Genomic DNA, 27,114 nt, shown 5'->3' with positions numbered 1-27,114 from the left:
TACTAGACGGGGGTCTGATAGAGGCAATGCTCCACATTCAGTCAGACCACAGCCAAGTTGACTCTGAGCCAGGATGGGGGTCTTGGGAAACTCCAACTGAATACGTGGACTGTCAGGTTCTGTCTGTCAGGATACAGTGTGCAGTATTAGTTTGGAGCTAGTGTACAGAACCACCGTCCAGTAACTTACAGATGCAGGGTACAACGTAAAGTCATTACCAAAAGGGCACACAATGGTTGAATCAACGTCGTTTCCACGTCACTTCAATTAAACTACATTAAACCAACGTGGAATAGACGTTGAGTTTACGTCTGTGCCCAGTGGGGACCTCTGTGTCGAAACGTTACTCAGTAACACTGCAGGTGAATTCAGCAGCGTGTGGGTATGTACCAGTTAAAAGTTTGGACACACCTACTCATTCAAAGGTTTTTCTTTCTTTTTTTAAACAATTTTCTACAACGTAAAATAATCGTGAAGACATCAAAACTATGATATAACACATATGGAATCATGGAGTAACCAAAAAAGTGTTAAAAATATCTAAATATATTTTAGCTTTAGATTCTTCAAAGAAACCACCCTTTACCTTGATGACAGCTTTGCACACTCTTGGCATTCTCTCAACCAGCTTCATGAGGAATGCTTTTCCAACAGTCTTGAAGGAGTTTCCACATATGTTGAGGACTTGTTGGCTGCTTTTCCTTCACTCTGCAGTCCAACTCATCCCAAACCATCTCAATTGGGTTGAGGTCAGGGGATTGTGGAGGCCATCTAATGCAGCACTCCATCACTCTCCTTCTTGGTCAAATAGCCCTTACACAGTCTGGAGATGTGTTTTGGGTCATTGTCCTGTTGAAAAACAAATGATAGTCCCACTAAGCGCAAACCAGATGGGATGGCATATCGCTTCCAAATGCTGTGGTAGCCATGCTGGTTAAGTGTGACTTGGCCTTTCACCAAATAGGGCTATCTTGGCTCAAATGCATTAAGAAGGAAAGAAATTCCACAAATGAACTTTTAACGAGGCACACCTGTTCATTGAAATGCATTCCAGGTGACTACCTCATGAAGCTGGTTGAGAGAATGCCAAGAGTGTGCCAAGCTAACATCAAGGCAAAAGGTGGCTCCTTTAAAGAATATAAAATATCAAATATATTTTGATTATTTATTTTTTTTACTACATGATTCCATGTGTTATTTCATAGTTTTGATGTATTCACTATTATTATACAATGTAGAAAATAGTACAAAATAAAGAAATACCCTTGAATGAGTAGGTACTGTATATTTTTTTCATGAATGCACAGTATTATGTCTTATGCTATGAAAGGCCTTTAAACTTCTCTCCCTACATTGCCACATAAAAATCGGCCCTTCTGTTGGAAATCAATGTAATTTGTTGTTTTACACAACACTTCCTAGTTAGATAAAATATCACTTCAAACAGGACTTCCATACTGTTAATCATGTGGGTTTGGTTGAGCGGACTCTGTGTTTTCACACACAAGTAACAATCTATCAGAGTAGGGAAATGGACCTCTCTGTCCAATGAGAGAGAGAGAGAGATCCCATAGAAGACAACTGTGGAACCTCAATAGAACAATCAATAGTCTCCCAACCCTTCCTCCCTGAAAGGACAGACAGACGAGTATGTACAGCTTGGCCCATATCCTACTGTTTTTCCCAGTCAGAACATCATGAACCTGGACACAGGAGGAAAGGTCAACAGAAGTGCTCAAGCAGTAAAGAGCTCAACAATGATTAAATCCTTCTCCGCAGCAGCTTGTGGTGAGAGGGTGTGTTGGTCAAACCTGAAATGGTTTAATGTGTGTGTGTGTGTGTGTATTCACCTCATTCCTCTTTGATGAGGTCAGTGTGGAAAGTGACACCAAAGAAGCAAAGCAAAAACATTTGTTTCCGCTCCATAAATATTAGACGTAGCAACTGGCAACACTTTTTCACGCTCTTCCTTACAGAGAGCGTGTTGTGGTTCTATGTTCTATGTGGTTCTATGTTGTTCTTGTTGCTCAAACTGGATGGATTTGTTTGGAGAGTGGATGTGAGCAAGATAGCAATGATTAAATTTCACAATCCAAAAGCCTTCCTAGAGTGTTTTACTTTAACATTCTCCTCTGGGTTGTTTCTAAGCAGCGTTCAGGTCGAAAGACCAGCTCTCAACTTATTCATAAAATGTTTATTTTGTTCGTACAGATAACTACAAAGAAATACATTTGGAGATAAATGAACAATACATTCTTCCTTTCAAGAACAACCCTGAAATAATATTGTTTTGATAAATAAAGTTTATTCAATTCAATCACAAGAAATTGAAGAAAAAAGATGACTAGATAAACGAACTCAACACAGAGACAATTGATTTATTCCAGTTGAATGTCTCTGGCTCAAGAACACTAAAGCTCACAATGACAACACAGACATCTCTGTTGTCTATAGCAAAACGCGTGCGTGCACACACACACACACACACACACACACACACTCTCCATCTCTCTCTCTATGAGAAATATCCACACACACCATTTTTTTCCATTTGATTAAAGAGTTCAGTCTCCTCTTCTTTGCACTACATCCAGTTCCTGTGATCTTTGGCAGTAGCATGTATTTCTTGAAAAAACACAGATGTGTTTGGGCTGACCTATGTGGCAATCCTAGTGATAGCTGATGATGAACAGAGTCTGAGTCTGCGTCCCACCCTATAACCTACAGTACAGTAAGTTCCAAAATGATTGGCACCCTTGATAAAGATGAGCAAAAAAGACTATAAAAGAAATAATACAAATACTGGGCTATAATACATGGTAATATTTTTGACAATTACATTATTTTATACTAATACAATTGCTCAGAGACAGAGATATTGTTTAACAAGCAGTATATTTCTCTCTCAAAATGATACCTTTCAATACACCCACCTTCATATCAAATAGAAAACAAATTGATTTGTCACAATCAAATCAAAGATTATTTGTCACGTGCACCGGATACAACAGGTGTATTAGACTTTACAGTGAAATGCTTACTTACAGGCTCTAACCAATAGTGCAAAAAAAGGTGTTAGGTGAACAATAGGTAAGTAAAGAAATAAAACAACAGTAAAAAGACAGGCTATAAAAGTAGCGAGGCTACTTGTAGTCTGTAACAGTTTGCAAACCCTGCCACATATAAGACGAGAGTCAGAGCTGGTGTAGTATGATTCAATCTTAGCCCTGGTTTGTCGCAGGGCATAGCAGGATTTTTTTGAAAGCTTCCGGGTTAGAGTCCCGCACCTTGAAAGCGGCAGCTCTACCCTTTAGCTCAGTGCGAATGTTGCCTGAAATCCATGGCTTCTGGTTGGGGTATGTACGTACAGTCACTGTGGGGACGACGTCCTCGATGCACTTATTGATAAAGCCAGTGACTGATGTGGTGTATTCCTCAATGTCATCAGAAAGATCCCGGAACATGTTCCAGTCTGTGATAGCAAAACAGTCCTGTAGTTTAGCATCTGCATCATCTGACCAATTTTTTATAGGACCGAGTCACTGGTGCTTCCTGCTTAAACTTTTGCTGAGTTGTGGTTGGATTTGCCAAATGGAGGGCGAGGGAGAGATATGTACGCATCTCTGTGTGTGGAGTACAGGTGATCTAGAATTGTTTTCCCTCTGGTTGCACATTTAACATGTTGATAGAGATTTGGTAGAACTGATTTAAGTTTTCCTGCATTAAAGTCTCCGGCCACTAGGAGCGTCGCCTCTGGGTGAGTGGTTTCCTGTTTGCTTATTTCCTTATACAGCTGACTGAGTGCGGTCTTAGTGCCAGCATCTGTCTGGGGTGGTTAAACAGCCACGAAAAGTATAGCTGAAAACTCTCTAGGCAAGTAGTGTGGCCTGCAATTTATTACAATATACTCTACTTCAGGCGAGCAAAATCTAGAGACTTCCTTGTTTACAAATATGCACAGACTGCCTCCCCTCGTCTTTTTATTATTATATATTTTTTTAAGGGGTGGATGAGCTTAATATTGCGGAAAGAATGTTGCTTCCAATGTAATTGTCTGCATCAATCATAATTTCCAATCCCCCATATTTTTTGGGTAAATATATACATCCATACACGCATGCATACATATACACATACAGGGTCTGAAAGTCCGCATTGCCCAGCGACAGCCCCGAAACCTGAAGGATCTGGAGAAGGTCTGTATGGAGGAGTGGGACAAAATCCCTGCTGCAGTGTGTGCAAACCTGGTCAAGAACTACAGGAAACGTATGATCTCTGTAATTGCAAACAAAGGTTTCTATACCAAATATTAAGTTCTGCTTTTCTGATGTATCAAATACTTATGTCATGCAATAAAATGCAAATTAATTACTTAAAAATCATACAATGTGATTTTCTGGATTTTTGTTTTAGATTCCGTCTCTCACAGGTGAAGTGTACCTATGATAAAAAAAATTACAGACCTCTACATGCTTTGTAAGTAGGAAAACCTGCAAAATCGGCAGTGTATCAAATACTTGTTCTCCTCACTGTATATACACACACATACCTATATAGACATACATACTTAAAAAAAAATATATATACCTTTATTATTATTCCCCGCAAAGCCTTACCGCCGATCCCCCAATTGGAGTAAACTAATTAACACTTCTGCTTTTACCTTCAATGAATACATCTTATACACATTTTACATACACAGTCTACTTTACAATAGTTCTCTCATGTTCTCTCGTGCTATTTCACAACATTTCTGAACCTTTATACATTTTACAGACCCCGTATGTTTTACATTGTTTATCTTGTTATTAGTCCCACCCTTCAGCTCCATTCAACCCCTCCCATCTATCTCTCAACATCAGCCATTTCGGATTTCTATTTGCCATATATTTTTCAACTGTGCTGTGATGCTTCACAAAATAATTGAACGTTCCTATTCTCATAGCTTCTTCAAATTGTAAATTAAAAATAAACATTTTTGCTAAAATAATTATATTATTGATTGATTGACTATGGCTTTTCAAATCACCCAGTATTGCTAGCTGTAGCGTTAGTTCTAGGCAAATGTTGCAATTCTTCAGCTATTCCTGGACCTGTGACCAAAAACGAGCTACATATGGACAATACCAAAATAAATGCCTGCCTCCCCACACTGAATCTGCAGAGCTGGGAAGATTGTATCCCCATATATATAACATTCTATTGAAAAATTTGACGTTTTGAATCCTGCGTTGTTTTGCGTATTAATTCATAAACCATGTGCCATGGAATGGGTACATCGAAAATCTATTTTGCAATTTATATGGCACAGCTGTCAGTTTTTTGGTCCTTAAATGAAATTGGTATATGTTTTTATTTATCACACTTTTCTTTAACCATTTATGTTCTCTAATACAGGGCCGACATACAAGTTCCTTACTTTTTTCCCCTTCTACTTGCCTCTTCCATTTTTGTGGTAATGCTGCAATTAATTGGTTGTAATTTTGGGTAGAGCAGACATTTCCATATGTCTGTGTTAGCTGCATGTGTGACATAACTCCACCAGTCCTATATATGATATCATTCACTAAAATTATAACTTTTTTAAACATTTCTTCAATAAATAGTTTTTTAAATCAATTAGTATATTTGAAATTAACCACAATATTTGTTGTACTCTTTTTTCCGTCCTTTCAGGTGGATTAAACTGAAATTGCAACCAACTTTCTAAGGCTTGTTTAAAAAATAAAGATATTTTGGAGATGATTTCCTTTTCAAACAACCAAAAGTGAGCAGGTGTAATCTGAATAAAGGGGAAAAGGCCATTCCTGAATATAGGATGAGACATTCATACCAATTGACTAGAGAGCCAGTTTGGATTTAAGTATAACTTTTGTATGACTGATGCCTTTAGTGAGAGGTCTAATGCTTTAATAATTAATCATTTCTGTCCACCGAATTCATATTCGTTATATAAATAGGCCCTTTTAATTATATCTGGCTTGCCGTTCCAAATAAAATGTAATATTTTTTGTTCATATAATTTAAAAAGCAGGTTACTAGGTGTAGGCAAAACCATAAGCAAATAGGTAAACTGTGATATAACTAAAGAGTTAATCAGGGTGATTTTTCCACAAATAGACAGGTATTTTCCTTTCCATGGGAGCAAGAGCTTATCTATTTTTGCGAACTTTCCATTAAAATGTATTGTAATGAGATAATTTACTTTGGGATATGAATACCGCGTATGTCCACATCACCGTAAGAGCATCACTCTTGTTTTTTGTTGTTGCTCTTTCTTACCGGAGTGTGCTGTTCTATCTTTCTGGTGCAGTGTATATCCCGCTAGCTGAATATCCATGTCATCATTCAGCCACGATTCCGTGAAACATAAGATATTACAGTTTTTGATGTCCCGTTGGTAAGATTTTCGTGATCGTACCTCGTCTAGTTTATTGTCCAATGACTGCACGTTGGCGAGTAGTATTGACACAGTACCACAGGGTCCCAGTACAACTATACTGTACATTCTTCTCAATATTAAGGACTCCTCCCACTCCTCACACACAGTATACAAAATAATAACTATACCATGGCTCCACTCTCTTTTTCTTCTTGTTGTCCACTCTCTTTTTCTTCTTGTTGTCAGGAACAAAAATAATTTGAGAACCGTGCTCCCAAATTATTACCAACACATCGACTGTCTAAAGAGACGCTCTGCTTTTTTGACACCCCACTCCAAAAAGCAAGTTCTGCAGGCTCTAGCTTTGTCTTACCTTGATTATTGTCCAGTCTTGTGGTTGAGTGCTGCAAGAAAATACCTAGTTAAGCTGCAGCTGGCCCAAAACAGACCGGCACATCTTGCTCTTCATTGTAATCAGAGGGCTGATATAAATATTATGCATGCCAGTCTCTCTTGGCAAATATTTGTATTTATTTCACCTTTATTTAACCAGGTAGGCTAGTTGAGAACACGTTCTCATTTACAACTGCGACCTGGCCAAGATAAAGCAAAGCAGTGCGACACAAACAACAACGCAGAGTTACACATGGAATAAACAAACATACAGTCAATAACACAATAGAAAAAAAGTATATATACAGTGTGTGCAAATGAGGTAAGATAAGGGAGGTAAGGCAATAAAGAGGCCATAGCAAAATGGCAAAATAATTACAATTTAGCATTAACACTGGAGTGATAGATGTGCAGAAGATGAATGTGCAAGTAGAGATACTGGGGTGCTAAGGAGCAAAAATAAATAACAGTATGGGGATGAGGTAGTTGGATGGGCTATTTACAGATGGGCTATGTACAGGTGCAGGGATCTGTGAGCTGCTCTAAGAGCTGGTGCTTAAAGTTAGTGAGGGAGATATGAGTCTCCAGCTTCAGTGATTTTTGCAATTCGTTCCAGTCATTGGCAGCAGAGAACTGGAAGGAAAGGCGGCCAAAGGAGAAATTGGCTTTGGGGGTGACCAGTGAAATAATGCATAGATGACGTGATACCGATAGTATCTTTCAAAACGCACCTGAATCAAAAAACATAGATTGATGGCAGCCTTGTAGGAAAACTGAAAGAGAGAGACTCTGATTATAAACAGGGCAAGGTGACTGACGGGGGACAATAGTTTGATTAAACAGTACAAATATGACTTGATCAAGAGGGTGAAACACAAGTACAGAGACAAAGTCGAGGAGCCATTCAGCTGCCAGACACAAGGCATACAGTATGTAGCAGGGGCTCCTAACAATCATGGATTACAAAAAGAAAGCCAGTCACATCGCAGTCACCAACGCCACCCTACCTGAAAAGCTAAACAACTTTTCTCAAGAGGACAATGACACAATGATTGTGAGCTGCCGAGGAGAACCCCCGATGACAACATGGGCTACAAACTCTGTCTCCACTGACGACGTATGTAAGTCATTCAAACGTGTTAACCCTCGCAGAGCTTCTGACCCAGATGGCATCTCTAGCCGTGCCCTCAGAGCATGTGCAGATCATTTTAAATCTCTCCCTAGCTCAGGCCTCTATACCCACCTGTTTCAAGATGTCCACTATCATCCCTGTGCCCAAGAAAGGGAAAGTAACTTAATTAAATGACTACCGACCAGTAGCACTCACTTCCGTCATCATGAAGTGCTTTGAGAGGCTACTTAAAGACCATATCACCTGCTCCCTCCCCGAAACACTCGACCCTCTCCAATTCGCCTACCACCCTGATAGATCCATGGACGACGCAATCGCCATTGCACTACACACTGCCCTTCCCCACCTGGACAAAATAAATGCATCTGTGAGGATGCTGTTCATTGACTACAGCTCTGTCTTCAATAACATAATGCCCTATAAGCTCATTACAAAGCTCATGGCCCTGGGTCTGAACTCCTCTCTACGTAAATGGGTCCTGGACTTCCAGACGGGCCATCCCCAGGTGGTGAAGGTAGGCAACATTAACTCCTCAACACTGACACAGGGTCACCACAAGCTTGTCAATAATGTCAAATTCCTCAGCGTACATATCTCAGAGAAGCTGAAATGGTCTAACCACGGACACCGTATTGAAGAAAGCACGACAATGACTCTTCAACCTCAGGATGCTGAAGAAAGTTGGCCTGTCCCCGAGGGACCTTAAAGTGTTCTACAGGACCAGCATAGAGAGCACACTGTCGGGCTGCATCACAGCCTGGTACGGCAACTCCGCCTCCACGGACCGCAAGGCTCTTCAGAGGGTGATTGGGTGCACACTGCCTGCCCTACAGGACACCTCCAACACCAGTTGTCGCAGGAAGGCCAAGAAGATCATAAGGGACCCCAGCTACCCAAGCCCTGCCCTGTTCTCCCCACTTCAAATCACTTAGATGCGGGCAGTACAAGAGCATCATGGCAAAAACTGAAAGACTGGCCAATATCTTTTACCCTCAGACCGTCAGGCTGCTGAATAGCCACTACTAGTGAGCTACCTGCTCCCCCTCCCCCAAGCTACTTTTTCCTGCTGCTCCCCACCCCCTCCTTATTGTATTTCACTAGTCCTGCACGTTGGCGCTCGAAGCCTGAAATTGTCACTGTACCCTGTCATTACACCTGCAACCTGTACATGTGACTATTAAACAATCTGAACCTGAATTCTTCCAACAACTGTACACCCTGCTACATATCAGATAATCTACTCACACATACACAAATAACACCATGACCCTTATTCAGACCCTGAGAAGAGTGAGTCATGTCAACTGACACCAGCTCTCTGACACAGCTAGAGGCAGGATACAGGAGACCCCCTGGTGGATATAGAGAAATAGGTTCATTACCAATGTAAATCAACAAGTGGCTTGAATGTAAACTGCCTCCGGAAAGGTTTACATTACTGTAGAATCCTTGGTGAGGAGTTTAAAGTGAATATCCATCAGTAGATGGGTAGTATAGGGAGTGTGTGTGGGTGTTTATTTTATATTTTAATATTTTAGTCATTTAGCAGACGCTCTTATCCAGATCGACTTACAGGAGCAAATAGAATTAAGTACCTTGCTCAAAGACACATCGGCAGATTGTTCACCTATTCAGCTCTGTGTGTGTGTGTGTGTGTGTGTGACACCTGTACAAGCCAGCCAGGTGTATGAAACAGTTAAGTCTAGAGAATCAGAGAAGAGCTATTAAGTTCTCAGGCTATTAAGAAACTTGAAAAATAAATGGAAGGTGTTCTGGCAGCTGCAAGGTATTGTGCAAATGTTGAATTTGGGAAAAAGTATATGCACCAAGGCAAAGACAGCCTTTAGATAGTCTTTTTGAGAGTGACCTAAAGAAGATCCTTCTGTTTGCCAGTAAATGGCATGCTGTGTTAAATATTAGTTAGATCATTTTCCTCTCCAGATGCACACTCACGTTTCTGCTGCTGTCCTGTTGCAGACATACTTCTTCCTTTTTTAGACTTATTTTGCCCCCCTTACTAAATTGCTGTGGAAAACCTTTTTATTTTTTTATAAACCAATTCTCTACATCTTCTGTTCTTTTGGGATTTGGCAGCCAAACTTGGTATGACAATGACCATAGGAGTAGGCAAGACATCACAAACAGATCTGGCGCTAGGCTTGTAATATAGCAGGATGGCAACAGAAATTAGATGACAGTAGCAGTATGAAACTCTCTGTGCCCAGAACCAAAAATGAAAAACTGCAATTTAGCTTCTTGAATGTCTCAATCTTGGTATAATTATCTGAGGACAAACATGAGAGTAAAAAAAGAGAATGTACCAAACGGCCATGAACATAATGAAGGACGGGGGCTCATGGCAGCCAGACTTTGAGTGTTTCATTCCTCTGAGACATACGTTTACGTCTGGTTTTCCATGTACTTAAAGGGTGAAAGAAAAATAAACTGAAAGAACCAAAGTGATGTGTTATGTAATCCCTGTTAATTTTATAGGGCTATTATAAAATAATGTGCTACTGCATTCTAGATCAAAGCAGAAACAGCTGCAATTTACATTTACCACAAACATTTTCTTCCCCAAAAAGGTAGAATAAAACAGAACATTAGCTACATACCACAGGAGACTGCTGAGGGGAGGACGGCTCATAATAATGACGGGAATGGAGTGAATGGAAAGGGATCAAACACATGGAAACCAGAATGGAATGGAATTAAACACACAGAAACCAGAATTGAATGGTATCAAACACATGGAAACCATGTTTTTTAAACCATTCCATTGATTCCATTCCAGCAACTTCTTTAAGCCCGTCCTACCCAATTAAGGTGCCAAAGACTACCTGTGCTACAGTTGAATTCGGAAGTTTACATACACTTAGGTTGGAGTCATTAAAACTCATTTTTCAACCACTCCACAAATTTCTTGTTAACTAACTATAGTTTTGGCAAGTGGGTTAGGACATCTACTTTGCGCATGACACAAGTCATTTTTCCAACAATTGTTTACAGACAGATTATTTCACTTATAATTCACTGTATCACAACTCCAGAGGGTCAGAAGTTGACTGTGCCTTTAAACAGCTTGGAAAATTCCAGAAAATTATGTAACGGCTTTAGAAGCTTCTGATAGGCTAATTGACATAATTTGAGTCAATTGGAGGTGCACCTGTGGATATATTTCAAGGCCTACCTTCAAACTCAGTGCCTCTTTGCTTGACATCATGGGAAAATCTAAAGAAATCAGCCAAGACCTCAGAAAAAAGAAGTCTGATTCATCCTTGGGAGCAATTTCCAAACGCCTGAAGGCACCACGTTCATCTGTACAAACAATAGTACTCGAGTATAAACACCATGGGACCACGCAGCCGTCATACCGCTCAGGAAGGAGACGCGTTCTGTCTCCTAGAGAGGAAAAAGCGTGTGCGAGCAAGGAGGCCTACAAACTTGACTCAGTTACACCAGCTCTGTCAGGAGGAACGGGCCAAAATTCACTCAACTTATTGTGGGAAGCATGTGGAAGGCTACCTGAAACGTTTGACCCAAGTTAAACAATTTAAAGGCAATGCTACCAAATACTAATTGAGTGTATGTACATTTCTGACTCACTGGGAATGTGATGAAAGAAATAAAAGCTGAAATAAATCATTCTCGCTACTATTATTCTGACATTTCACATTGTTAAAATAAAGTGGTGATCCTAACTGACCTAAGACAGGGAATTTTTACTATGATTAAATGTCAGGAATTGTGAAAAAACTGAGTGTAAATGTACTTGGCTAATGTGTATGTAAACTTCTGACTTCAACTGTATATCCAGTATAATGTTGTTTACTGGCCATGTTCCGTGCTTGAAAGTGATAGCAACATGATTAAGACACTAATTACTGTATTGTTTGAATATATTTCCAACGGCATACCGTAAGCTATTTACAATAACAATATCCAAACCATCCCATTTACCGTTCCCCCGTAAATTCCCAGTAAATGTTTTATTTATAAAAAAATAGATGTAGCCAAGATAGAGTGCGCATAACAAGTTTAGGATGCTTGTGAACCTTACAGAACTTAGAAACTGTATTTACAAAACATACTTATAAAGATACTTCAGATGAATAAAGCACTGTGTTACCCCGGAGTGTCTTTGCATGGGGCATCAAATAAAATCATGAATGTGATCACTCGGCATCCCATTATGGCATCTTCACTATCAACTACAGATGGCTATAAAGTCTGAAAACCTCAAAAGATGGGCACTGGTACGTTATTGTCTCACTATAAAACTGAAAACAAAGAGTTTCAAGAGCTAACTCTGCCTCATGCCAAGTAAAGGGGTTGAGTGCCATAGATAGTTCAGGTCTTGATTAGGAACAGTCAGTATGCATTGCATTGAGAACAGACTTGGGTTGAAATACAATTCGAAATCTTTCAAATACTTTAAGCATTTGTGTTAAAATGCCTAGAGCGCCAGGTGGGCAGGGTTAGGACTTTCTAGACTTTTCTATATGTTCTGTTAGGTTCTAAGTTATGGTACAAATCCAGTCGGACACCAAAGAAAGCTTAGACTAGATTTATTCCACCCAGACTGAATGCATAACATAACATACAAGTCACACAGCATATATTTACACCCCTCGACTAGGCAGAGTTCCTCTCCTTGTATGTTAAGATAAACAATCAGTCAGTTTTTGTTGCTGGGCAGAAACTAGGTCTGTTCCTCTTCGTTGTGATTGTCATGGCCCAGCTTGAGTCCAGAACCTTTGTGTGTGGGTATGTGTGTGTGTGTGGGGGAGATAACGCTACAGTTAGTGTGTCGTTGAGGTGGGCCCCTCTGGCCCCCTTCCCAGATGTTTCCTACCTCTTCAACTGTTATCCTCACATCGATATTGAGTTCCACCACCACTTCTCCTTTCCCAACAAGTTACTGACACTAACTTGGCTTGTGTTATGAGAATTTTGTTATCAATGTTCATAAACTTCAATTAATCTACTCAGTCTGCAACCCAGAGTTTGTAATATTCTGGTTGAATGAAGCAGACAAGAGTCCCAGTTTACAAAAATCAAAGTGTTTATTCACGAGAATGTTCTGAAGTCCATTATACAAAGACATCCATTTTATAGCTGCGCACATACTTCCACACAAACCGTAGGTATCCTACTAGAGGTCGACCGATTAATCGGAATGGCCGATTAATTAGGGCCGGTTTCAAGTTTTCATAACAATCAGATTTGTATTTTATTTTTTTGGTTTTACACCTTTATTGAATCTTTATTTAACTAGGCAAGTTAGTTAAGAACACATTCTTATTTTCAATGACGACCTAGGAATGGTGGGTTAACTGCCTCGTTCAGGGGCAGAACGACAGATTTTCACCTTGTCAGCTCGGGGGATCCAATCTTGCAACCTTACAGTTAACTAGTCCAACGCTATAACCACCTGCCTCTCGTTGCACTCCACAAGGAGACTGCCTGTTACGCGAATGCAGTAAGCCAAGTTAAGTTGCCAGCTAGCATTAAACTTATCTTATAAAAAAACAATCAATCATAATCACTAGTTAACTACACATGGTTGATGATATTACTAGTTTATCTAGCGTGTCCTGCGTTGCATATAATCTGACTGAGCATACAAGCATACAAGTACCTGCTGACTGAGCGGTGGTAGGCAGCAGCAGGCTCGTAAGCATTCATTCAAACAGCACTTTCGTGCGTTTTGCCAGCAGCTCTTCGTTGTGCGTCAAGCATTGAGCTGTTTATGACTTCAAGCCTATCAACTCCCGAGATGAGGCTGGTATAACCGATGTGAAATGGCTAGCTAGTTAGCCGGGTGCGCGCTAATGGCGTTTCAAACATCACTCGCTCTGAGACTTGGAGTGGTTGTTCCCCTTGCTCTGCATGGGTCACGCTGCTTCGAGGGTGGCTGTTGTCGTTGTGTTCCTGGTTCGAGCCCAGGGAAGAGCGAGGAGAGGGGCGTAAAGCTATACTATTACACTGGCAATACTAAAGTGCCTATAAGAACGTCCAATAGTCAAAGGTTAATGAAATACAAATGGTATAGAGGGAAATAGTCCTAAAATTCCTATAATAACTACAACCTGAAACTTCTTACCTGGGAATATTAAAGACTCATGTTAAAAGGAACCACCAGCTTTCATATCTTCTCATGTTTTGAGCAAGGAACTGAAACGTTAGCTTTCTTACATGGCACATATTGCACTTTTACTTTCATCTCCAACACTTTGTTTTTGCATTATTTAAACCAAATTGAGCATGTTTCATTATTTATTTGAGGCTAAATTGATTTTATTGATGTATTATATTAAGTTAAAATAAGTGTTCATTCAGTATTGTTATAATTGTCATTATTACAAATACACGGTAAAAAAAAAAAAAAATCGGCCGATTAATCGGCATCGGCTTTTTTTGGTCCTCCAATAATCGGTATCGGCGTTGAAAAATCATAATTGGTCGACCTCTATATCCTACGCACATACTTCCACACAAACAGTAGGTGAGTTTTATCCTTCTCCATAGTTCTCACCACGGTATCACTACCCAGCCGACAATTCCATTCCCCCGAGATTAGGGAAACCTTGAGAAGTACTCCCTATGCCCACATAGAGGCCTAACCAGGTCGGTCCAAACACAGTTTAACTGTTCTCGGTATCTTTCTTCGGCCCCCACATACAAGTTCAAATCCTGAGCTACGCCTTGCTCAGACAGTCTGTGTTTTTCCACTATACAGATACATCCACTACACACATGATCAGATTATAATTTTATGATTCTAATCAATTTCATACAATTATAAGGTTTCAGAGTGGAATTATTGAATCATTATCTTTCAACATTTAAATTATTTTATCAGCTTGACAGGAACCGAGACCCGACTATTGATCTTTTGCCTAATCCTTACAAAGTCTATAAAAAAACCTGAGATGCCATATTGGTTCCCTTTTAGTGGCCAAGAACACTAGCGGATGTCCTCTGATCTACAGTACTGTCTCCACCATACATATTGTTCCATCCAGACAGTACAGGACAGTACCTTCCCCATACACTGAGTATACCAAACATTATGAACACCTTCCTTATATTGAGTTGCAAGTGACATCGATAAGGGATCATATCTTTCACCTGGATTCACCTGGTCGGTCTATGTCATGGAAAGACGTTCCTAACGTTTTATACACTAAGTGTATGTTCACACCATCACCAACAGGGAGAGGGGGGGGGGGATAAATATGTTATCTGAGCAGTAGGCCTAATTGCCAGAACTATGGAAGTGTGGAACGGAGAAGGACAGTAAGAAGCACAAAAACAGTTAAGCATTCTGTATGCATTCAAATCAGTTTAATCTTGAATATTCACATTTCACCTACTGTACTGTTGGGATATAGGTGATATATAGTTCTGTACTGAACATACCAGTCTTTTCTTTCTGTCTAGGTCTGTGTGTGTCTCCATTCTAATGTAAATACATCTGTACATGTGGATGGGTGTGTTAGTATGTAGTAACGTCTGCGTGTCAGACTCGCAGGCTGCTGAGCGGTGCAGTCAGATGGTGATGTCACTGTAGCCCCTGGGTCTCAGTAATGCTGCTGTAACTCTCCAGGCCCTGGCATCCATCCCTCTGTAAAGCCTCACTGTGAGATCACAGCCAATGGGATAAAAGGAAGCTCTCTAGCTAACGAGGCCCGTTGGTCCCCATTACAGTATGGTGTAAATAACACAAGCGTCATTGTCAGGTCCAGACCTGGGTTCATATAGCATTTGCTTTCTTTCAAATGTTTGAATGCGCTTGCCTCCTGTAATGGGATCCAGCCGGTTGTCATGACAGGGTGACCCTGATGGCGGCGTTGCCAGGGCGGAACAGACTCAGCCTCCCGTCCAGAGTCCCGGTCAGCAGCTGAGAAGGAGAAAGACAGAGAATAAGGATGACATCATCACGCTACCCTTTGACTGATCACATGAGGGTGATTATAAACAGAGACCGACTGTATTCCCTTTTCCTGATGACTTAAACTGAGATCTTCCGCTGCTCTACAGTATGTTCGCTACCTACTTCAGTCTGAGACGGGCACCTTTGAAGTCGTTTCTGGGGACGTCAAAATGAGGAGTTCTGTACAAAACTAAGTATTTAGCGATTGGATCATCTGTAACTAAACAGAATAGCAAAGCCAACTAAGAAATGCTCTCAATGCCGCCTTAATCAACTGGCATGAAAACAACCGTAGCAGTTGGCAGTTTTCTCATGACAACGACCATAGGAGCACAACAGACAGTAGAGAAATATCTGGGACCAGGCTATTAGGCTATTTATTCCCTCTAATCATACTGTTACATTTAACTCAGCATGATCCAAACTTCTAATTGGGGAAAGCCATGCAATATTGCATAACAGCACTGATCTCTACAACAAAGCTAAACTAAGAACTTTGCAGCAGTTAAATCCCCAGGTTTATGATATCTCATAGCAATTCTCAGACCGTCCACACTGTGTCCCAAATAGCCCCCTATAACCTACATGCTCAGAAAAAAGGGTTATTCGGCTGCCCCATAGAATAACCTTTTTTGATCCCGGTAGAACTTATTTGGGTTCCATGTAGAACCCTCTGTGGAAAGGGTTCTACATGGAACTCAAAGGGGTTATTTCTACCTGGAACCAAAAGGGTTCCACGTGGAACCAAAAAGGGTTTTTAAAGGGTTCTCCTTGCGGACAGCCGAATAACCCTTTTAGGTTCTACATAGTTCTACATAAGTTGCATGGACTCTGTATGCAATAATTAACATGATTTTTTAATTACTACCTCATCTCTGTACCCCACACATACAATTATCTGTAAGGTCCCTCAGTGGAGCAGTGAATTTCAAACACAGATTCAAACACAAAGACCTGGGAGGTTTTCCAATGCCTCGCAAAAAAAGGGCACCTATTGGTAGATGAGTAAAAATGAAAAAAGCAGACATTGAATACCCCTTTTAGTATGGTGAATTTATTAATTACACTTTGGATGGTGTATCAATACATCCAGTCACTACAAAGGTAAAGGTGTCCTTACTAACTCAGTTGCCAGAGAGGAAAGAAACTGCTCAGGGATTTCACCATGACGCCAATGGGTTTAATGGCTGTGATAGGAGAAAACTGAGGATGGATAAACAACATTGTAGTTACTCCACAATACTACAAAAGTAGGAAGCCTTGTTGCAAACATGCATTCTGTTTGCAACAAGGCACTAAAGTAAAACTGCAAATAATGTGGCAAAGAAATTAACTTTATGTCCTGAATATAAAGCGTTATGTTTGGGGCAAATCCAACACAACACATCCCTGAGTATCAAGCATGGTGGTGGCTGCATCTTGTTATGGGTACGCTTGTCATTGGCAAGGACTAGGGAGTTTTTGGGGATAAAAAGAAACAGAATAGCGCTAAGCACAGGGAAAATTACATGGAATGTTCTTGAGTGGGCTAGTTACAGTTTAGACTTAAATCAGCTTGAAAATCTATGTCAAGACTTGAAAATGGCTGTCAAGCAATTATCAACAATCAACTTGACAGAGCTTGAAGAATTTTGAAAAAAATAATGTGCAAAAAATATTGTACAATCCAGGTGTGCAAAGCTGTAATACCTGCCAAAGGTGATTCTAACATGTATTGAGTAACGGGTGTGAATACTTATGTAAATTAGATATTTCTGTATTTCATTTTCAATACATTTGCAAACATTTCAAAAAATATGTTTTCACTGGCATTATGGGTTATTGTGTGTAAAAAAGATATTAAGCCAAGCAGCCTGACCCACACACTCATGGATACAGACACATGCATTCACGGACGTAGACACGCACGCACACACACACACACATAACTCTCCCCCACACACTCATGGATACAGACACACGCATTCACAGACGTAGACACGCACACACACACACACCACACCTACCTCTCCCCCACACACGTATCCCCTTGTCCTCAGCTGCATCTCTCTCTCAAAGAGGAGGGATCATGATCTCAGCTATCCCCTGTCGGCCAATCAGCCAGTGACCCGGGCCAGAGCAACATTACCTCACCACTACGGCAGCCAATCTACAGGCTCCAATGCAACCTGGGAAACCTTCCATTTAGAGTTCATAGTGAGATTCTGGCCTGTGTGAGAGAGTCTGTGTCCTCAACAGCACTCCAGTACCTATTAAGTGTACCACTTTTGACCAGGACCCATAGCGCTCTGGTCAAAAGTTGTGCGCTATAAAGAGAATACGGTGCCATTTGGGACGCATACTGATAAACCTTCCATTTGGGGTTCATAGTGAGACTTATGGTACTCATTCATAATGGGTTATGAGAGCTGTGGAAATTGATGTCACTCCGAGACATTAGTCAACACTGTACTGTACTAGTCTGTGACCTCAGGTTAACATACACCCCAAAAATTATCTGTATTTCATCACACAAAAGATCTGCACAGGTGCAAAAAATGACAGGGACTATTCCATTGGTTTCATTGCGCCAGGCAAGCTCAATGAAGCACAAGTATTTAAAATATATTAAATATGATTAGAGCCAGGTCTGATATCAACGAGAGACCAGGACATCAGCTAAACTTTCTAAGGATGGATGAGTGAATAGGACCATATGCAGTCAACACCCTGATATGATAGGAAAGAGTCAGAACATCAGTCAAACACAAGTAGTCTGCTTAGCCCTAACAATGCACTTCAGCTAAACTTTCTGAGGATTGATGAGTGAATACACCCCTGTTGGGAAAGAGTAAGAAGAGTCTGAAGTGTTTGGATGGAAGATGAGTCAAACACTAGTAGGGCTGACTAGTATCTATCAGGGTTTATTTATTTAATCAGACACACACATATGCGCACAAACGTACGCACACACACACTGTCTCGCCCTATATCTATCAGGGTTTATTTTTTTTAATCTCTTCTGGTTCGGATGTTGATGCTGTAGCAGATCCTCCTTACTGGAGACACAGGGACAATATCCAGCTGTGTGTGGAACGCTAGAAGAGGAGAGTTCACTGACACACACACGCAGGGCTGGCTCTAACCTTTTGGGGCCCTTATGCAAGATTTGTTTGGGAGCCCCCCCACCTTGCCGCAAAATCATTTTAATTTCACACAGTTGATTTCACGCAATTCTACAATCTTTGCCATGGGGCGTTAAGAAAATGTAGCAATCATTGAATTCTAATTATTTTGGCTTGAGGCAGAGGGAATTTTTTTCTACAATTTTACAGCTAATTTCCTGCAATTCTATCCATTTTATCATGTGGTGGAAAGAAATTTTAGCAGTTTTAAAGCTAATTTCCTGCAATTCTACACATTTTTTTCCATGTACACATTTTCCATGACTTATGCCATGTTAATATGATATCTGAGTGAGAAAGACTAACAAAATCAATGGTGGCCTCCTGGAGGTCAGGGCCCTGTGCAAGTTGTTTTAATTTTTTATAGCTGGCTGGATTAAATAACAATCTAAACATTGCTATCTGACATGGCTAATTGAGAGACTCTCAGTTCCATACATAACAAGAGAAAAACTGCTGATTCTGCTTTATTTGGAGAGCATCTTCATACAGGCTTCATAAGCACTACATAGATGCTTTACAAATCATGTATAACCAACCGTATGTCATGCGCTATAAAGATTCAAAATGTGGCATAAGTGTGTGACATAACCATCAATGTATTTATTCACATTTATTAGAGCATGAAAGACAGTTATAGATTATTTGTGACCCATTTATGTAGTGCTTATGAAGCCTATATGAATGCTTTATGGTGGCCGTCTAAAGGACGGGGCCCTAAGCGACTGCTTATGCCTGGAGCAGGCCCTGCACACATGCTGACTGTCTGTCTGTGTCTCTCTCACTCACACACATGCTCTGCAGGAAGTCAGTCACCCCACCCATACACATAGACATGCACACACGTACACAGACACATGGATCCGTACACACACACACACACACACACACACACACACACACACACACACACACACACACACACACAGTTCTTATATTCTTGTGGGGACCTAAAATGTATTTCCTTTCAAAATCCTATTTTCCCTAAACCTAACCCTAAACCTTATCCTAACCCTAACCCTAAACCTTATCCTAACCCTAAACCTTATCTTAACCCTAACCCTAAACCTTATCCGAACCCTAAACCTAACCCCTAAACTTAAGATAGCCTTTGTCCTTATGGACGTGGGAAATGACCCCATGAAGGAGAATTTTCCTTGTTTTACTATTCTTCTGTCAGTAAAATATTAAATGGGCACAGTCTGCTGTCGCTAACCCTCCTATTGCCCCTAACCATCTAGCTAACCCTCCTATTACCCCTACCCATCTAGCTAACCCTCCTATTACCCCTACCCATCTAGGGAACACTCCTATTGCCCCTAACCATCTAGCGAACACTCCTATTGCCCCTAACCATCTAGCTAACCATCCTATTGCCCCTAACCATCTAGCTAACCCTCCTATTACCCCTACCCATCTAGCAAACACTCCTATTACCCCTACCCATCTAGCGAACACTCCTATTACCCCTACACATCTAGCAAACCCTCCCATTACCCCTAACCATCTAGCTAACCCTCCTATTACCCCTAGACATCTAGCAAACCCTCCCATTACCCCTAACCATCTAGCTAACCCTCCTATTACCCCTACCCATCTAGTTAACCCTCCTATTACCCCTACCCATCTAGCAAACCCTCCCATTACCCCTAACCATCTAGCTAACCCTCCCATTAAATGGCCCTAACCATTTTCTTAAATGGCCCTAACCATCAAGCTAACACTCCTATTAAATAACCCTAACCATCTATCTAAAACTTCTATTAGCCTTAACCATCTAGCTAACCCTCCTACAAGCCCTAACTGTCTAGCTAACCCTTCCAATACCCCTAACAATTTTATTTATTTTATTTTACCTTTATTTAACCAGGTAGGCAAGTTGAGAACAAGTTCTCATTTACAATTGCGACCTGGCCAAGATAAAGCAAAGCAGTTCGACAGATACAACGACACAGAGTTACACATGGAGTAAAACAAACATACAGTCAATAATACAGTATAAACAAGTCTATATACAATGTGAGCAAATGAGGTGAGAAGGGAGGTAAAGGCAAAAAAGGCCATGGTGGCAAGGTAAATACAATATAGCAAGTAAAACACTGGAATGGTAGTTTTGCAATGGAAGAATGTGCAAAGTAAAAATAAAAATAATGGGATGCAAAGGAGCAAAATAAATAAATAAATTAAATACAGTTGGGAAAGAGGTAGTTGTTTGGGCTAAATTATAGGTGGGCTATGTACAGATGCAGTAATCTGTGAGCTGCTCTGACAGTTGGTGCTTAAAGCTAGTGAGGGAGATAAGTGTTTCCAGTTTCAGAGATTTTTGTAGTTCGTTCCAGTCATTGGCTGCAGAGAACTGGAAAGAGAGGCGGCCAAAGAAATAATTGGTTTTGGGGGTGACTAGAGAGATATACCTGCTGGAGCGTGTGCTACAGGTGGGAGATGCTATGGTGACCAGCGAGCTGAGATAAGGGGGGACTTTACCTAGCAGGGTCTTGTAGATGACATGGAGCCAGTGGGTTTGGCGACGAGTATGAAGCGAGGGCCAGCCAACGAGAGCGTACAGGTCGCAATGGTGGGTAGTATATGGGGCTTTGGTGACAAAACGGATTGCACTGTGATAGACTGCATCCAATTTGTTGAGTAGGGTATTGGAGGCTATTTTGTAAATGACATCGCCAAAGTCGAGGATTGGTAGGATGGTCAGTTTTACAAGGGTATGTTTGGCAACATGAGTGAAGGATGCTTTGTTGCAAAATAGGAAGCCAATTCTAGATTTAACTTTGGATTGGAGATGTTTGATATGGGTCTGGAAGGAGAGTTTACAGTCTAACCAGACACCTAAGTATTTGTAGTTGTCCACGTATTCTAAGTCAGAGCCGTCCAGAGTAGTGATGTTGGACAGGCGGGTAGGTGCAGGTAGCGATCGGTTGAAGAGCATGCATTTAGTTTTACTTGTATCTAAGAGCAGTTGGAGGCCACGGAAGGAGAGTTGTAAGGAGGAGAGAGAGTTGGAGAGTTGTGTCCAAAGAAGGGCCGGAAGTATACAGAATGGTGTCGTCTGCGTAGAGGTGGATCAGAGACTCACCAGCAGCAAGAGCGACCTCATTGATGTATACAGAGAAGAGAGTCGGTCCAAGAATTGAACCCTGTGGCACCCCCATAGAGACTGCCAGAGGTCCGGACAACAGACCCTCCGATTTGACACACTGAACTCTATCAGAGAAGTAGTTGGTGAACCAGGCGAGGCAATCATTTGAGAAACCAAGGCTGTTGAGTCTGCCGATGAGGATGTGGTGATTGACAGAGTCGAAAGCCTTGGCCAGATCAATGAATACGGCTGCACAGTAATGTTTCTTATCGATGGCGGTTAAGATATCGTTTAGGACCTTCAGCGTGGCTGAGGTGCACCCATGACCAGCTCTGAAACCAGATTGCATAGCAGAGAAGGTATGGTGAGATTCGAAATGGTCGGTAATCTGTTTGTTGACTTGGCTTTCGAAGACCTTAGAAAGGCATGGTAGGATAGATATAAGTCTGTAGCAGTTTGGGTCAAGAGTGTCCCCCCCTTTGAAGAGGGGGATGACCGCAGCTGCTTTCCAATCTTTGGGAATCTCAGACGACACGAAAGAGAGGTTGAACAGTAATAGGGGTGGCAACAATTTCGGCAGATACTTTTAGAAAGAAAGGGTCCAGATTGTCTAGCCCGGCTGATTTGTAGGGGTCCAGATTTTGCAGCTCTTTCAGAACATCAGCTGAATGGATTTGGGAGAAGGAGAAATGGGGAAGGCTTGGGCGAGTTGCTGTTGGGGGTGCAGTGCTGTTGACAGGGGTAGGAGTAGCCTGGTGGAAAGCATGGCCAGCAGTAGAAAAATGCTTATTGAAATTTTCAATTATGGTGGATTTATCAGTGGTGACAGTGTTTCCTATCTTCAGTGCAGTGGGCAGCTGGGAGGAGGTGTTCTTCTTCTCCATGGACTTTACAGTGTCCCAGAACTTTTTTGAGTTAGTGTTGCAAGAAGCAAATTTCTGCTTGAAAAAGCTAGCCTTGGCTTTTCTAACTGCCTGTGTATAATGGTTTCTAGCTTCCCTGAACAGCTGCATATCACGGGGGCTGTTCGATGCTAATGCAGAACGCCATAGGATGTTTTTGTGTTGGTTAAGGGCAGTCAGGTCTGGGGAGAACCAAGGGCTATATCTGTTCCTGGTTCTAAATTTCTTGAATGGGGCATGTTTATTTAAGATGATTAGGAAGGCATTTAAAAAAAATATCCAGGCATCCTCTACTGACGGGATGAGGTCAATATCCTTCCAGGATACCCCGGCCAGGTCGATTAGAAAGGCCTGCTCGCTGAAGTGTTTCAGGGAGCGTTTTACAGTGATGAGAGGAGGTCGTTTGACCGCTGACCCATTACGGATGCAGGCAATGAGGCAGTGATCGCTGAGATCTTGGTTGAAGACAGCAGAGGTGTATTTAGAGGGGAAGTTGGTTAGGATGATATCTATGAGGGTGCCCGTGTTTAAGGCTTTGGGGAGGTACCTGGTAGGTTCATTGATAATTTGTGTGAGATTGAGGGCATCAAGTTTAGATTGTAGGATGGCTGGGGTGTTAAGCATGTTCCAGTTTAGGTCGCCTAGCAGCACGAGCTCTGAAGATAGATGGAGGGCAATCAGTTCACATATGGTGTCCAGAGCACAGCTGGGGGCAGAGGGTGGTCTATAGCAGGCAGCAACGGTGAGAGACTTGTTTTTAGAGAGGTGGATTTTTAAAAGTAGAAGTTCAAATTGTTTGGGTACAGACCTGGATAGTAGGACAGAACTCTGCAGGCTATCTTTGCAGTAGATTGCAACACCGCCCCCTTTGGCAGTTCTATCTATCTAGCTAACCCTCCTATTAAGTTCCAACTGGAACTCAAAATAATCATAACTTCAGCTGTGTGAGTTTAAATGAAGTCATGCAATACAATAAGTGTACACATTTGGTGAATCATAACTCAGATAATCATGCATGTACAGTAAATGCCTCATGAGCCTAGGTCAACTATCTAGCCCCATCAGAACCCCCAAAATAAGCTTGTTTTAGTCATTTGATTGATTGTAAACAATGTAATTATAAACAAAGACTGTATTGCTTCAACATATGGTTAAAACGATAATTTTGATTTCATGGCTGGTCAGACCTTTCATCCATAGTCTATGAATTTGAGAATGGTTACATTTCTCCAGCCCCATCCGTCAGCTTTTTACAGCTTCAAAACATGTTTAAAACTATCATTTTGATCACATGGATGGTCAGTCCTTGCATCCATAGCCCTGTCTATGAATTTGAGAGTGGTTCTCTCTAGCCGCATCCCTCAGCTATTTAAATAAATCGTTGACCCATTTGATATTGTCTGAACTGCAGATTACAGTACAGAGGCAGTCAGAGCAGACAGACATATGGAAGACTGACAGGGTCAACATTGCTCTTCAGTCCAGATGGTCTAGCTTACCTCAGATGGTCTAGCTTACCCCAGATGGTCTAGCTTACCCCAGATGGTCTAGCTTACCCCAGGACAGGACCCCGACTGAAAAAGTTCCAACTACACACTGACACTAACTGTCTGTCTGACTGACTGAAGGATGGACAGACAGACGGCGTACTCATGGTTGCCTCGTCTTATCATAGGGGTTAACTACATCCTTATTACTACATCCTGGCTATGGCCACTACATCCTTATTACTACATCCTGGCTATGGCCACTACATCCTGGCTATGGCCACTACATCCTGGCTATGGCCACTACATCCTGGCTATGGCCACTACATCCTTATTACTACATCCTGGCTATGGCCACTACATCCTGGCTATGGCCACTACATCCTGGCTATGGCCACTACATCCTGGCTATGGCCACTACATCCTTATTACTACATCCTGGCTATGGCCACTACATCCTGGCTATGGCCACTACATCCTGGCTATTAGCAAAAAGAGTAGAACTGATTGCCAAATCAAATGGTCAATTGAGAAGTCTCGTTAAGTAGCTATGACATTACTCTTTCCATGAAAGTTGATTCCTGAAAGTATCCGACGTGAGACAATGAAATTACAGTACATACGTATTTAGACAGACATGAATGGGTTTTGGTCTCAATAGGAACCCAGGAACCCAGGTAGTCTAGCGCTTATGAGCGTTGGGCAACTACTTAACACTAATTGCTCCTGTAAGTCGCTCTGGATAAGAGCATCTGCTAAATGACTAAAATGTTAAATGTAATCCAGGACCTTTTCTACTGTATTGTTTGTTACATTGAGTATTATGTCTCAATAACAATCCTCTAGGATCAATATTTTTCATTATTTATTTATTTATTTATTTATTTAACTAGGCAAGTCAGTTAAGAACAAATTCTTATTTACAATGACGGCCTACCCCGGCCAAACTTTTGTCAAAAGTAGTGCACCATGTAGGAAATAGGCCCATAGGGCTCTGGTCAAAAGTAGAGCACTATATAGGGAATAAGGTGCCATTTGGGATGCATGCAGCCCAAGAATATCAATCACCCATAGCAACACACAATACATTTCCACATCACCTCCCCTTGGTTTGGGGTCGGTTAATCCTCCCTGCAGACAACACAGGTGTCTCAGTGTGTGTGTGTGTGTTTTTGGAACAGAGGCTGAGTGGTTGACTGCTTGACCTTAGTGTCTCTTCCATCCTCCCCTGTTCCCTCTCTTCAACTCCCCCATCTCATCTCCCTGCTACCTCATCTCATCTCTAGCACATATTACAGTATGGAACATCCCACAGTGATATGTGTGTCATCTGGGATACTAGCTCTACGGGAGGGAATAGCCTGCTCTGGTCTGTAACTCTGATAAATGTTGTGCTTAGGGAGGTTAAGATCCTTGTCTGGCTCAGACATTATTGTAAAAGAGAATGGTGGAATCGCCGTAATCTACTTTTTAATTTTATTATTTAATATTTAAAAACATTCAATGTACTTGCAGTGAAGGCGCTCAACAACTACATCACATTAGTCATCTAACAGACTCATATCCAGAGCGACAGACAGAAGCAACCAGGGTCAATGCACTGCTCAAGTGCATGTCGACAGATCTCCCACAAGGTCAAAAACGGGGACCCGAACCAGCGATCCGTCAGTCACCGGCCCAAGCTTCCAACTGCCAGGCCACCAGCCCTCCTAGATCCCCCCCACAGTTCACCAAAAGCTGCCCCTCAACCATTCAAGACCCGCCCCATAGAATAATAAATAAATAAATAATATTTCCATTCCCCACCCCGAAGAGCCCCCTCCCAATGAACCAACAACCAACAAAATGAACAAAAGAGAAAGACAAACGAAAACAGAAAACCATGCAAAAAACAAAAGACATCAAGGACAACAAAAATCATAACAGCAAGGCCAACTGAATATGTTTGAATACATGCATTGCACTATTTACGTGTGTGCATTTGACTGAGAGTGTGTGAATATGCACGGCATCAGCCTCAGGCAAACCGGCATTAGCTGTAACAACATCGCCTCTCAGAGTCATTCAAATGTACTTTTTGTTACATTTAATTTTTTCAACTTTTATCTTTGAAGTCATTCTATCTCCCACACAGCAACTCCACTCCCACTTGTCTCAAATTCCAGATCCCAACCCTCAGCCCATCCCACCAATCTCTGCTGGTCACCCTCTTCGGATTTCTATGCACCATACAGTGGGGCAAAAAAGTATTTAGTCAGCCACCAATTGTGCAAGTTCTCCCACTTAAAAAGAGGCCTGTAATTTTCATTATAGGTACACTTCAACTATGACAGACAAAATGAGGAAAAAAAATCCAGAAAATCACATTGTAGGATTTTTAATGAATTTATTTGCAAATTATGGTGGAAAATAAGTATTTGGTCAATAACAAAAGTTTATCTCAATACTTTGTTATATACCCTTTGTTGGCAATGACAGAGGTCAAACGTTTTCTGTAAATCTTCACAAGGTTTTCACACACTGTTGCTGGTATTTTGGCCCATTCCTCCATGCAGATCTCCTCTAGAGAAGTGATGTTTTGGGGCTGTTGCTGGGCAACACAGACTTTCAACTCCCTCCAAAGA

General features: G+C 41.4%; 1 protein-coding gene across 1 annotated transcript in view; it reads right to left on the bottom strand.

The window, feature by feature from the left end:
• Nucleotides 1-15,242: 15,242 nt before the first annotated feature.
• wdr27 (WD repeat domain 27) overlaps nt 15,243-27,114 on the bottom strand; it is a 152,791-nt gene continuing 140,919 nt past the window's right edge. The window contains exon 24 of the mRNA XM_090212994.1: nt 15,243-15,813. Coding sequence (XP_090069120.1) covers nt 15,736-15,813 — 78 coding nt within the window. The 3' untranslated portion in view covers nt 15,243-15,735. The remainder of the gene's footprint in view (nt 15,814-27,114) is intronic.

The sequence above is a fragment of the Oncorhynchus mykiss genome, chromosome 20 (assembly GCF_057628025.1).
Source record: "Oncorhynchus mykiss isolate SJ-2025 chromosome 20, ASM5762802v1, whole genome shotgun sequence".
In the NCBI taxonomy this organism is placed as follows: domain Eukaryota; kingdom Metazoa; phylum Chordata; class Actinopteri; order Salmoniformes; family Salmonidae; genus Oncorhynchus; species Oncorhynchus mykiss.
This window is presented reverse-complemented; position numbering and strand designations above follow the sequence as displayed.